Genomic DNA, 14,184 nt, shown 5'->3' with positions numbered 1-14,184 from the left:
GGAAAATGTCTTTTATTTTGAATGTAATTCCAAGATCAGAAGCGTTTTTGTAGATATGCGAGGGCATAAGAAACTGCTTCCAACGCATCTTATAGTGCTATAGTATTTGGAAAAAAAAATCTATCAATGTCACTGAGCAACAAAGACAACGTTACAAAACTGATTAGGTTTTTCCGTCTTCATAATGAATATACGTAGATGTACAAGCTCTCTATATCATTTGAATTTATTCCAAGAATATAGGAAATTCTTACTGAAGAATTGTGGATATTTCTTCGTTTCATCTTCTGTTTCAAAAAGGCGGAGGAAAGAGACAACGTCGTAGATCATGCATATCTGAAGTATGCTCTTACATTATGAAATGTCCCCAGTCGTCGCGTGAGGTACTGGAACACTGTTCGAACTGCGCGGTCCATCTGCTGGGGTAGACATTATTGCATTTAGACCATCCATCATGAGCCGCCCATCAACAATATTCAGTTGTTTCAATGTTGAGAGTGTGGCATCTTAAAACTCAGAAATTTCATTCGGTTTGTTTGCAGCGATTTTGGAGCTACAGATGCCGTTTTACTACCGAGTTTATTTTGGCGGGAAAAATATTATTTATTCAACACACACACACACATACAAATATTTCCATAAAGTAGCGTATACTCGACATTATTTCTCCAGAATTTTTTTTTTATACATATAGAGACACTTAGGAAGAAAAATATAACATTATATGGATGAAAAGAGCTAGTTACATATTAACCTACTTATACAAAACAATATATATGCATACATGGTGCTTGTAAATTACATTCATGAATTGTTTAATTGTATTTAAGAGACATTTCAGAAATAAATGTTAATACATTTGTTAAGATAATTTCTAGAAACACTATATATTTACTTTGATGCTGAAATTTCTCGCGTTTAATAGTTCACAAGCAGAATCCAGGTATATCTTAGAGAAACTATGGTAAAAACAGGTTACTAATTCCAATTAAGAAAGTTTGTATATTTGTAGATATAACAACGTAACAAACAATTTGATAGGTTTTCATGTCTTTTCTTAATTGTGTTCCAGTGATATATCGTTAGGGGTTAAATTCAGTTACTATTTGGAAAAGACAAAAACATAATATTCCTGTAAATCTTTGTTTCAATCATCTATTATTGGTAGCAAAACACCATGGATCACACAAAGTTTTTGTAACATATGTAAAATAGGTTGTTAAAACAGGAATCAAGAAAGGTTCATTTACAAAAAATACTTGAGCTGGACGTAGCCTATTAATAAGCATGCTCGGACTGTTTATGGCTCACGTATCGATGCCGCGAAAACGCTCTATGCTTATTGAAGCCATGGGTGCGCTATAAGAGTGACGGTTAAATCTTACTGTTCGATCAAACAAAAGTAGCCTAAGAATTGGCGAAGTGTGCTGTTGACTAGCTGTCTTCCCTATTTTCTATCAGCTAAATTCTGAAAGAACAAAATAGCAAATTGACAATGAGAAACAAAAAATAAAGTTTATAACATTGTAACTTCGACTTGTTTGTTTGGAATTAAGCACAAAGCTACACAATGGGCTATCTGTGCTCTGCCCATCACGAGTATCGAAACCCAGTTTCTAGCGCTGTAAGTCCGCAGACATACCGCTGTGCCACTGGGGTCCGACTTGTTGGGTTTTTTCATGTAAAAACCGTGACAAACATAGTTTATAACATTGTAACTTCGACTTGTTGGTTTTTTTCATGTAAAAACTGTGACTCGAAGATAATCTGGTTCGGTATTCTCCAATGTGTAAAGATTATTAGTGACGATACTTGACAGACTTTTATTGATCTTTTGCAGCATTAAGTAGATTAACATATTATAAAACCTACATTAAACAATAAATAATTAGCGTAGTGTCAAGAAACCTTATTAATATTTACAAACTAGATCTCGCCAGTGCTTGTATACGTTTATTTAATCATTAGAAAGCAAATTTGTTGACAAGTTTTTGAGAAAAAATGCCTTAACATACAAATGTTGCCATAATACAAAGTATTACACTAACATGAAAAAAGGCCTTAACATACAAATGTTGCCATAATACAAAGTATTACACTAACATGAAAAAATGCCTTAACATACAAATGTTGCCATAATACAAAGTATTACACTAACATGAAAAAAGGCCTTAACATACAAATGTTGCCATAATACAAAGTATTACACTAACATGAAAAAAAGGCCTTAACATACAAATGTTGCCATAATACAAAGTATTACACTAACATGAAAAAAGGCCTTAACATACAAATGTTGCCATAATACAAAGTATTACATTAACATGAAGTTTTTTATCTAATAATGAAGCGACAATAAAAATTAGTCTCAGAACCCAGAATTTTAGCGTGTTATAATCCCTCAAATTTAACCTTGAACCACCTGTGGGCAGCAATTTGCAATATTGTTTAGTGCTGGTTACCGAAAGGTTTTGAGCTAACAAATAAAATACTAACAGATAAGTTACTCAGCAACATGCACGAAACAAACTATAATAAACAAATAGATACTGAAATAGATGAATAAAATTCCAATGTTTTTATAACTTTACACCGTGAATCATGGTGTATAAAAATTTTCATTAGCTGATTCTCATGGTTGCAAGTTAAAAGTTTTGTTAAAAACTACTTATATTGACCTCTGCGTAAAAATCCACTTCGCTCAAAGAGGGCTTCGGTTTGCTTCATCAAGATTTCTTTCCAATCTTTGGACAGAGTAACTCATTCTGGTCGCTGTCATGTGTTTTGGTAGAATAACTTTCTTTCGACCACCACAGTGTGTGGGTTAGGATAACCCTTATTTGTCAATGTAGTTTGTACGTCGAGATAATTCTTGCCGTCCCCGGTAGTTAATGAGTCGGGATAACTCATGTTAGTCACCGAAGTGGATCAGGATAAGTTATGCCTGTCACCGCAGTTAGTGGGTCGCGATAACTTATGCCAGCCACCGTAGTTATTGAATCACGATAACTTATGTTAGTCACCGTAATTATTGAATCACGATAACTTATGTTAGTCACCGTAGTTAGTGGGTCAGGGTAAGTCATGACAGCCACCGTAGTTAGTGAGTCACGATAACTTATGCCAGTCACCGTAGTTAATGTGTCAGGCTCAGGTACCGTAGTTAGTGAGTCAGGGTAACTCATGTTACTCACCGCAGTTAGTGGGTTACGGTAATTCATCCCAGTCATCGTAATTAGTGAATTAGGATAAGCCATGCCGACCGTCGTAGTTTGAGGGTTAGGGTAACAACACTTTATTTCATTCTACCAACAATGTCACGTCGTGTCTTAGGTACAGAAATAAAACTCCCATTAGTTATGTCAAATCCATTGTTATTGAATGAGATTCAGCAGAGCACATAGATATTTCTCTGCAAGACGTATTAAACCCTTTGAAAGAAAGAAAGACCTTTAAATACGACATTTTTTTTTTAAAGTAACACCTCTTAACAGATCGGTGTACGCACGTCTTGATAACCTTTAGTTTCTTCACTTTCACTACCTCGTGATAGTTTTCCTAAAAATGTTATTAAAACAAGTGATAATTGATTAATTAAGATTTTTAGTTTAGAGGGAACCAAAGATGTTGAACTTCACTATTCCCTAAAGTACTTCAAAATATAAAAAAAGCGAAAAAATATTCTCAGGTTTTAAAACATTAAATAAATGTTATAATCATTTATTGCAAGCAGAAGCCTGGTGGTTAGTTTGTTGGGCTGCGAATTGAAAGGTTCGATGTTCTAGATGTGATACTGTCTAATAAGCTCCGCACTTCCGGTTTGGTTTGAATTTCGCGCAAAGTTACAGGAGGGATATCTGCGCTAGTCAGCTAGTTAACACCACCTACCGTTAACTTTTGGGTTACTCTTTTACCAACGAATAGTGGGACTGATATTATAGCGCTCCCACGGCTGAAAGGGCGACCATGGTTGGTTGGACGGGGATTCGAACCCGCGATCCTCAAATTGCGAGTTGAGCGTTCTAACCACCTGGCCATACCAGTCTCGGTTATTACGGGTTTGTTGGTTAGTTCAAAGAGCCGGTCAAAGCCCTAGTGACGGCGAGTGTTGTTGGCTGAATGCCATTTCTTTGGTTAGTAGTTCAAAATTAGGTACTGTTACCTAAATCCTAGAGATTTCTCACCTACGTGTTTACCCTACTTGCGCACTGTTCATATTGAACATTCCAGAATTTTCATATCAAGGAATTTTAGGAAAAAGGAAAAACATAAAAAGTGTTTAATAAACACAAATATAGCTTTAGACTTTAATCTATAGATTACTTTGTTTTACGAGAGATTATATAAAAAACATGGCACTGAATTGATCAGTTTATCTTACCAAGAACATATCTTTTATATCTAAAAGTGGAAAACAGAAAAATTAAAACCCCTGTACTGAAAATTATCATTAAAGTTTAATGTAAAAATAACATCTTTGTATTTCATCATGTTCAATTATTCTGTAAACCACTGAGGCTGATGAGGATCTCTTCTTTACTTGAAAATAAACGTTTCAACAAGAAGTGTGAATAATCTCAGTTGAATTGCAAGCCTCAAATTTTCGTTAAGGTCGCAGAAACAAAACAAGAATATTTCCTTTTTCAGTGCCATCTCATTTTAGCGGTTCTCCTTAAAACACTCACCAGTACAATCCATCAGTGTGGCGGACTTCTTGTCGACGTTTTCTAACAAAATGAACGTCACTTACAGTAAAGCCCAAGAGCAAATGGGTGTTCCTCCAAACCACAGGCACAGCATGGTAAGTTTGGACACCGACGTCTTGTGTCATCAGAAACTCTCTACGTTCTTTCTTCTTGACGCCTTCTAGGCAACAGTGATTATAAAACATTATGTTATCCTCGAAAGTTGTGGCTGAAATGGAGAGCCTTCTTGGTGAACTGGTGACTGTACATTATGAAGATATACAGAAGTGGCTCTAATCACCAGTCAGGTTATCCATTTCAGCAACAACTTTAAATTGTTCACTTTCTGCCATGTGTTTAAACAACGATTATTCTCAAAAGTGCTATGTTGACTGAGTACGGAGACGCTTGGAGAACGTTCGCCAGCTATGTTTGTGCTGCAACATGTGAATTAGTTATTGTAGCTTAAAAAAACTAAAAGTCGTAAGAAACCTACGTGGTATAAAGGTACTTAACACATTTAACATACTGGAAAAACGAACGAATAATAGGAATGAATGAAACATTAGGTAATAAACTGTAAGAAATTACAATGTTTTATTACACAGAATTACGAACTTTGCTTTTTGTTTATTACACTGGAGACAAAAAATCCACAGTTGTTGAGATCGAACAGAAAGATTACAGATTTTTTTTCTTGCCGTCAGAAATAAGATTTCTCAGAATAAATATTAATATTTCATTTTATTCAAGTTTAATTATTATTTTTTTTACTATTTATCATAGACAAGGAGACAAAAGTTGGAAAGGCGATGAAACGAAGTGTATAATAATATTTTTTTCAATTGTTTTGTTTAAAAGAGACGGTGAGAATATCTAATGACAAGTAAAGATGAATCTCTTCTGGTTTTGAAAAAAAATCTTTAGTGTTCTGCCAGTTGTGTTTGTTTGTTTCAGATATTCTCACGAAGTATATAATGAATAATTACGCTAGCTATTCCTAGTTTTGAACTGACAGATTCCAGGGGAGGCAGCTAGTGAACAGCATCCACCGCTAACTCTTGTGATACGGTATTCGAATAGTGGGATTTGATTGACGCTCTTATAACTCACCTATGGCTTCAAAGTGCCGAAGGCGATTTTGCGGCAACGGACTAACGAATTCAGAGTCCGGTACACTAATCACAAGCTTACGCCAGGCCGGATCCGTCAGAGCATGGTATCCATTCTGGGGTTACAATACTTATGCGCTCTCTAATAGTTTTTTTTATTTTACACGAAAATGCTAAACACTACTTTGTTCCTTCCACGTTTCACCTGGTGATCAACGGTAAGTTTAGGACTTACAACATTAAAATCCGGGTTTGATTATTCGCGGTGGACAGAGTGCAGATAGCCCAATGTGTGGGTTTCACTAAAACAAACAAAACAATCTTGCGACTTACTGTTAACGACAATTATGCGGATATAATAACTAGTACTATTAAACCACTAAACGTTGTTATTTAATCTACTGTGAAATCTGAATAGCTTAACGTTATATTTATATTTGAAACGATTCAGCCAGTTAAACATGATATTTAAGATAAACAGTTAATAACACATGCATGACTATCTGCATGAAATTATGGTCTTGTATAGTACCAATTTTGCTGATAATATATCATATACATCATTAAATCTTAAATGGAGTATCATATGAGGTAAATATATTATTTGTATTATAAATTAGTATAACATATATTTCATGTTGGGTTGAAAGTAAACTGCTAATGTGATTTTTTTCTTTTTGTAGGAAAAAATTACTTTATTTCAGAAGTCTTACCAATTCGGTTAAATGTTAAAAAGTTAAATGCATATGTAAGCTCACACAGTTGTAAAGCATGTTTGGATATGATACTTAGCATGCGTATAGCCAAGTGCAGTAACATACAATCTACACTTATGAATTTCCTTTCCTGAGGCGTTTCCGTAAAAGAACATTGAAACATCATTAAAGAACTTTTTAGTTAGTATATAACGATAAAAAATCCATTGACGCAGTGTTTGCTTTGTTCATCATTACTGAAGAAGATAATTTAGATTAATCAATACACAGCTCACTTTATCGTAAATAAAGCAATGTCTTTTAAGTTTCTTCAAACAAAGTTCTTTATTTCACAGTGATAACACAGTAACAGTATCCAGAAAACTCATTAAGATGATACCACAGGCTTTCTAAAAGTTGAAGATCTCCAATTTTCAACTCCAACTTTTCATTAATCATTATGTCTAAAATTAAAACAGTAAAAAAAGTAAGAAACAGAAAATGTTTTAACTTAAATTACTACATTATAAAACCAAAACTCGTACACTATATTTTATAAAGCCGTTTCTTCTGAATATGATGGCTAACATTTTAATTTATTAACTGGTAGGTTCTGTAAAAAAACAATGCCTGCTCGTTTTGAATTAAAAAATAAATCACACAAAAGGTCTTTCAAATAATGTTTCCAACAAAGAACAAAGAAATAGCATGAAAATAAGAAATTAAAAGTACGTTCTTTTTTTTTTTTTAAGGACAAGTGAAACAAAATTGTTTTTGAGGGCTATAGTGAATATTAATACAGTAAATACACTTTAGACCGAAATGATATAATTTCCTTCAACCTTTATAAGTCTGCCTGCGGCAATTAGCCATTCTTTGTTTCTGGAGTCTACTTAAACAAAATGTCAGTATCCTTGTTTACAAAAGACTGACCTTACATGACAAGCAGGGTGCAATAAACTCTTGCAACATCAAAAATGCATTGGTCATTTACCTCTGTTTTTACTGAGTAGCAGTTAACAGTGGAAGAAAATACAGGTTTTAGTTTTGGGCAATGCTAATACAACAGTAACTAATATGGAAAAGAATAGTATATCAACGTAAAAAATAAAACCGAGAAAAATTTTAATGTCCTTGTGGAACCATGCTGATTGTAGACGCACGTTCCACATTAACCTCCAATTATTGTAAAAGAATTGGTAGAATTTTTCAAACACCCTGCCTGTGGAATTAACTACTTTTATAGTTGAAATAATGAGGTTATAGCACACAACAGTACGGGAAAACTTTAACGTTAAAGCTCGCACCAGAATTCGATTCAGCTTCCATTATAAAACACGCAGTCTCAATCGGTTGTTATTTCGTACTACTAAGTTGTATACAAAATTCTCGAGCGGCTAAAGGGCAGTCACACTTATATACATATGTAATACTTACGTTCTCACCTTACGATAACGAAACAGGTAAGTGGTAGATACAGAAGCAAGTGGATCTACTGTCCTAAAGGAAACATATGCTCATCATGCACACACACACACAAATATCTATATGTATATACCTTTCGAAAGAACTTCCTTACATAAAATTACTTTTGTATTAAAATTATCTTATCCATCAAAAACAGCAGGAAAAGCAACATCATAATCACGTATTTCGTGACCTAACACGAATGAACAACTGTCTGCAACTGATAAAGCTTTCTCTTTTCCTTAAGGTATTTTATTCCACACTTTACATTCTGTATGTGCATGAAAGTTTACGGGCTAACACATTCTGAAGTTGCAGTTTTTTTTTAAGTTAGCTGGTAAGCAGCTACGGCAAGTTAAATGTCTCAAGTTGAGAATACACTGACTTTCATTTCCATCGTTGCTACATAATGCACAAGAGAGAGACCACTTGTTAGCATTTTCCTTCATTAGGAATAACATGTAGTGTGTTTTATAGCCCATTAAATGATCAACAATATTTTATAAAGCTTATTTTAGACGGCTGTCGATGTTTCAGACCTCGGTGCCATCAACTCCTCCCTCAAAGACCTCAGGTGCCTTGTCTCCTTTATTTTGTGATGTCACATCTTCAATCGGCCGGAAGTAAGCCGAAGGATTTTCAATGACAGGTGTAGGCTCAACCACCTGGTTGGGACGAGATAACAAATCAGGTGCATTTCCTTCTGAATTGAGAGGTGATAAAACTTTATCTCGGATATCATCGTCAGGGTCCTGCCTCAGGAGCTCTTTGGCTCTAGGCTGAGATAGTTTTGGATCATTCTCCAATTCATTGGCTTCCATTTCTGAACTTCCATCTCCCCGTTCTCTTTCAAATGGCTTACGTTCATCTTTTCGCCGAAAGGTATCAGCCAATTCATTCTGCAGGCGTGAATGAAGGTCACCTGGTGGAACAGGCATAGGGACGGGAATAGGACCACGGGCATTCAATCGTTTCTCCACCTGGGGAGGAGGAGGAAGATGAAAAGAGGATTCTGGTTTCAAAGGGCTTTCCCAGGATGCTTTAGCGGGCATGTGGTCATTCACTACCCAAACATTAGGAGACAAACCAATGTCCCTTATCAGTGGATCGTAAGAATCTATGTCGGATGTCGGTAGCCCTTCATATGCACCTAGCCTAGAGGGTTTTTCTATTGTACTAGTACCAAGCAGTTTCAAGTCTACATCTTCCTGTAGCTCTTTAACCTCATTGCTACCAATAGAATTTCCCAGTTTGTGGCTGACGTCCTGCCGCTTGTGACTGCCTGATTTTCGTTGTCTTCTACGCAATATCCATAACAAAAGAGCAAATACGAGTAATACCAAAAGAGCGCCAATGATGATTCCAATAATCATTCCTATTGTAGATCCACTATCACCTTTTTCTTCTTTATCATTTTGTACAGGAGTGCTTTTCTCCCTCACCTCTTGTGGCTTTTCTCTGCCAGTTATTTTCTGTTCTGTTACGGGATGCCGAGAAATTACCAAAGTAAAATTTTTTATCCGTATTCCGGCAAGGTTTTCGGCAATGCACGAATATGTTCCAGCATTTGGATCTTGGACAAATGTTATCTTTAAACGAGAAAGCTTCTCTCTTTGTCCCATCTCGCTAACGACAAACGTCTGTTGTGAGGAAATCCCTTCAGAAAAGTTTGCAATTGTTCTTTGTCGCCACACCCACTTAATGGTTGGACTCGGATCTCCTGTTACTCTACATTCTAATGTGACATTTGCATTTTCATAAACACTGACTACGCTAGATGTATTAAGAAACTGAGGAGGACAAGAAAAGTCGTCGATTCTGATCAAATCCCACATTTTATCCTTAACATGTAAGGGTTGATGGCATCTGGGAGGAGTATAAGGTATGTTGTTTTCGTCTAGCCACTGCCGAAAACTACGTAGTTTACAGTCACATCTCCAGGGGTTGTCGTACAAAGAAATATCGTCTAATGATTTTAGAGGAATCATGACTTTACCTGATACAGTCTCTAGGTTGTTGAAGTCGATTCTTAATACTTGAAGGTTTTCTAAACCATTAAATGCATTTGCTGTTATAGTATGTATATGACAATTCGATAACTCAAGGGTTTTTAAGGATTTGGCGGAAGAAAAAGCGTGATTAGGTAGAGTGGATAAAGGGTTTCCGCTAATCTTCAGCTCTCTAAGACGTGGAACGTGAATGAAACTTGCGGAAGGGACAGTGGTTAATTTATTGTAACTAAGATCTAGCTCCACTAGGTTAGTTAACCGATTAAATGCATATTCATTAACCTGGTCTATGTCACAGTGAGACAAAAAGACTTTCTGTAGGTTAACTAAGCCCACCTGCAGAAAAGCATCACGGTGTAAAATGCGAATCTTGTTTTTGGATATGTTCAAAACTTGTACACCACTAGCCAGTTCTGAGGGAACTACATTAAACCCGACCCCAGAGCATTCAGCCGTCTGCTTTCCATTTCTCCAGATACAGTTACACTTTGGGTGACAGTTGAAGGCACTGACCACAGTCAGGACTGTCCAAAAGACTAAAAATACTTCTGACACTTTCACGGCTCGAAGATTGCCAGAAGAAGCCATCACAACGGGTCTAAGACTAATGTACTCTAGAATAAATTATATGATCCCTAAAGATCTTACAAGAGATAACCATTTTTATTCTGATTAATGTAGCTGCTTGCTTTCACTGAGTAAACTGGTCCTCCTTGACGAATGAGTTCATTGTAGTTCTGCTGCAACACTCTAAAATAAAAGAACAAACTAATGAAACAATGCCATATTTTTATCATATTTACAGAGTATAAAACTGCGAGAATCGTTAATTCATTAAAGAGACCCTATTTAGGATATTATATTTCTTAAATAATAAAATTGCATAAGTGATAATTACATTAAACAGTAATCAAATAACAGATTAGAAGAAAAATAAATGAAATATATTGTGATAACACAATCGATTTTTGAAAGACTTTACGATTACACAAATTATAAACCATGAACATGCCTCGTGAAAAAACAAACAAGAGCAGGTAATGATAGCAGAAACTTGAGAAGTCTGTCCGACACTATTATAGTAATGTGTAAATGTGTTGACCTTAATACATCGACTGCTATCTTTGAAAGTTTTCTAAATAAAGGTGGAAAAATAACATTTATATATAAGACGGGGTAGACTTCGAAAACGTAAAATGTTGCTGTAAAATAAGAACAAAATATAGATAATATTCTTAATATTTTGAGATATTAAAGTGTCGTTCAGATCATTATCTGGTAATGAGTGAAATATCACCACGACTATGCTTAAAATCAAACATCCAGTGTTTGGTATACACTTACAGCTAATGCTTCTTTGCGAATATTTGAAAAATGTAATGACTAGCAGTTTATCCTTAATGATCCAATATGACTAAAAGTTACAGAGAGCATTGTTTATGTTTAAGAATACTATAATAAACTTTGAACAGCTGTTTCATTTGACAGGCACGAGTTCGTATTTTCAGTAAAATATAATATAATATCAAATTTGCAAATGTAAATCAAACTTCTTGATTCTCTTCAAATGGTTTGGTTTTATTCATAAAGGTTCGCCGATGACACTGATTGTTATATTAAAATCAATTTCACAGCCTCCAAAACTCAAAATAACAATCGTTTAAAATTTCGCCTCTCAATGATCTTTTATAGACTATAGCTCACCCCTGTTTTGTATACGTAGCCATAATCTGTCCTTATAATGTGTAAAATACTTCCAAACACTGAGAAAGTTCAATATAATATAATAATCATAACAAGTACGCGTACCTAAGTCATTTTTTCCCTGTGTATAAATGTCGATGACGATAATTACGATTGATAAAGCTACTTCTGGTTCGAAATGTAAATAAAACAAGTTTGAGATAATAATACAAATACACAAACAACCTAATCCTACAGATGACAACAGATCTTTATTTCAAAGTGGGGATTTTAGCCATTCTTCGAATTCCTTTATTCACAAATGTTAAAACCACAAAAATGACCAGAAGAACACTTTTAATCTTGTACATAACTCACCCACAAGTAATGTAATATTATTCCAATCACTTTACACTTCATCTGAGCGTCATCGATGATTGTCTAGCATTCCGAAACAATTCAGGTTGCATGTGTTCCTTGTGCTGTTTGAGTCCCGAGTACATTATTGATGCTACTTATACACAGCAATTCTTTACTGTTACGCCTGTGTAACAGGTAATAACTAGGTAAATATAGATATATAAATCTGACTGTCACATTGAATACAGAATGAGCACACTTTTCTTTAAACATGGCGGGAGTGAATCGTTGGACGACAAGACCATCCCTTTCACTATTAGCTGATCCAGGTACATGTCATGATGTAGTGTGCTTCAACTAGAATACACCTAGTGTAACTAATCAAATACACCATTTACACAAACTGTGGAAAGTTCAAAGCCAGACCATTTACTTCAATATTTTGTTTCACGTCAACATCTTCCCGCTAAACCTGTTGGACTACACAGTATTGTGGGTTTTTTCTTCAGTTCTAGAGGCCTTGTATGGTTTAGGATCTGTTTCATATGGAAGCAGGTCGATAGTAACTGCAAAGAACACTGCCAATCCTCACATAATTCACGAAAAAAAAAGGGAATATACATCTATGTATAAATAACATGTCCAGTATGTTCTACTGTTTTTTGCGTGCATTCATTGCTTCTCCCACCCAATATAGTAGTGTGACAAGCCTTGAAAAACTTGAATTTTGTGTAGGATGAAGTAAATCCGATATATCCCTAAGTCATTCATCCACAACGGTCACATCATGTAGTTGTGTCGAGGTGCACAAGTTTTCAATTTTTTTTTTTTATAGAATATTGATAATTAATTGTTGCAACCAGGAAAATATAACACAAAGAACGACATTATTTAACCACCAGTGAATACAATGTTTTCAGTGTCATTTTGGAATATGTGACGAGTAATCGCTCCATCACTATTTTGCCCACCAGCAAGATATGACCCAAATACCGACACAGTTTAGCCATGAGTGGATACAGCTATTATTGGTTTGATAAGTGACTGCTGCTTATGCATACTATAATTTCACCTCTACAATGCATACTTGGCACTGTTCTTTGCATACGCATAAAATTAGGATATCAAGCTCTAGACAGTAATTCTTAACGGCTGGTATACAGAGGAACAAAATTGCCGTTAAAGGATAACGAGCCGAGTGCAATGTTCTCTTTACAGCAAATCATGCTTTGTAAAACTCCCAGTTGCAGACAGAATGCTGTTTAATAACCGAGTATGGAGTTTAAAGAAGATAAACTCAAGACAGTCTCATACAGATCTTACAAGAGTATTCCTCAAAGATAGATTACTGGAAGGCAAGTTACCAAGTTGAAACTTGATACATTTAGTCATATTAAAGTATTTACCATGAGCTAACTTTTGAGAGCTATCAAAGTCTACAATATTCCATCTCGGCTTTTCGCTGCTGCACACAATCAATCACATCTGTTTTATTATAACTGTTACGGTCTCATATATTTGTATTTATCACCTACCACAAGTCAGTACAAACTGCTTTATGTCAGCTAACTGTTGCAACACCAGTCTCCAGCATGTGGAATAAATAGTTGAGTTCGTGCTTCAAGTGGTATAACAGGCCAGCTGAATACATTTTGGACACATTTGGCATGATTGTTGGCCACTTTTAAATGCTAAGTTCTGGTTTGCTTGACGACGCACCAACTTCCACTGCCATATGAGAGGATAAACAGGCGTTTGGTACAAATAGCATCATCATTGACAAGAGTTTTCTCTCTCTTTGAAATAATCTTCTTTTATTTTTCCACGATGTTGTTCTGATGTGCGCTTTCTCCTTTTATGACCAGACTTCATGTGGAATATGCCACATATGTATGCCTTTAGCACGCCTGAATGATGTCTCGCTAACACTACTTCACCGTATTGTTTGTTTATGAATTTCGCACAAAGATACTAATGGGTTATTCGCGCCAGCCATCCCAACTTTCGAAATGATAGATTAGAGGAAAGGTTGCTAGTAAACACCGCCTATCGCCAACTCATTACCTCGTTTTTATCAATGAATAGTGAGATTGACTGTTACGTAATAACACCGCAATAGAAAGGGCAACCATGTTTAACAATGGGTTTCGATCCTGCAACTCGCATATTGATA

General features: G+C 35.5%; 1 protein-coding gene across 4 annotated transcripts in view; it reads right to left on the bottom strand.

The window, feature by feature from the left end:
- Nucleotides 1-7,198: 7,198 nt before the first annotated feature.
- LOC106478037 (leucine-rich repeat-containing protein 24-like) overlaps nt 7,199-14,184 on the bottom strand; it is a 241,954-nt gene continuing 234,968 nt past the window's right edge. For all 4 annotated transcript variants that reach the window (XM_013938549.2, XM_022381622.1, XM_022381618.1 and 1 more), the window contains one exon: nt 7,199-10,718. In XM_013938549.2, the coding sequence (XP_013794003.1) occupies nt 8,493-10,556 (2,064 nt within the window). In that variant the 5' untranslated portion in view covers nt 10,557-10,718 and the 3' untranslated portion in view covers nt 7,199-8,492. The remainder of the gene's footprint in view (nt 10,719-14,184) is intronic.

Source organism: Limulus polyphemus, unplaced genomic scaffold (assembly GCF_000517525.1).
Source record: "Limulus polyphemus unplaced genomic scaffold, Limulus_polyphemus-2.1.2 Scaffold8, whole genome shotgun sequence".
In the NCBI taxonomy this organism is placed as follows: Eukaryota; Metazoa; Arthropoda; class Merostomata; order Xiphosura; family Limulidae; genus Limulus; species Limulus polyphemus.
This window is presented reverse-complemented; position numbering and strand designations above follow the sequence as displayed.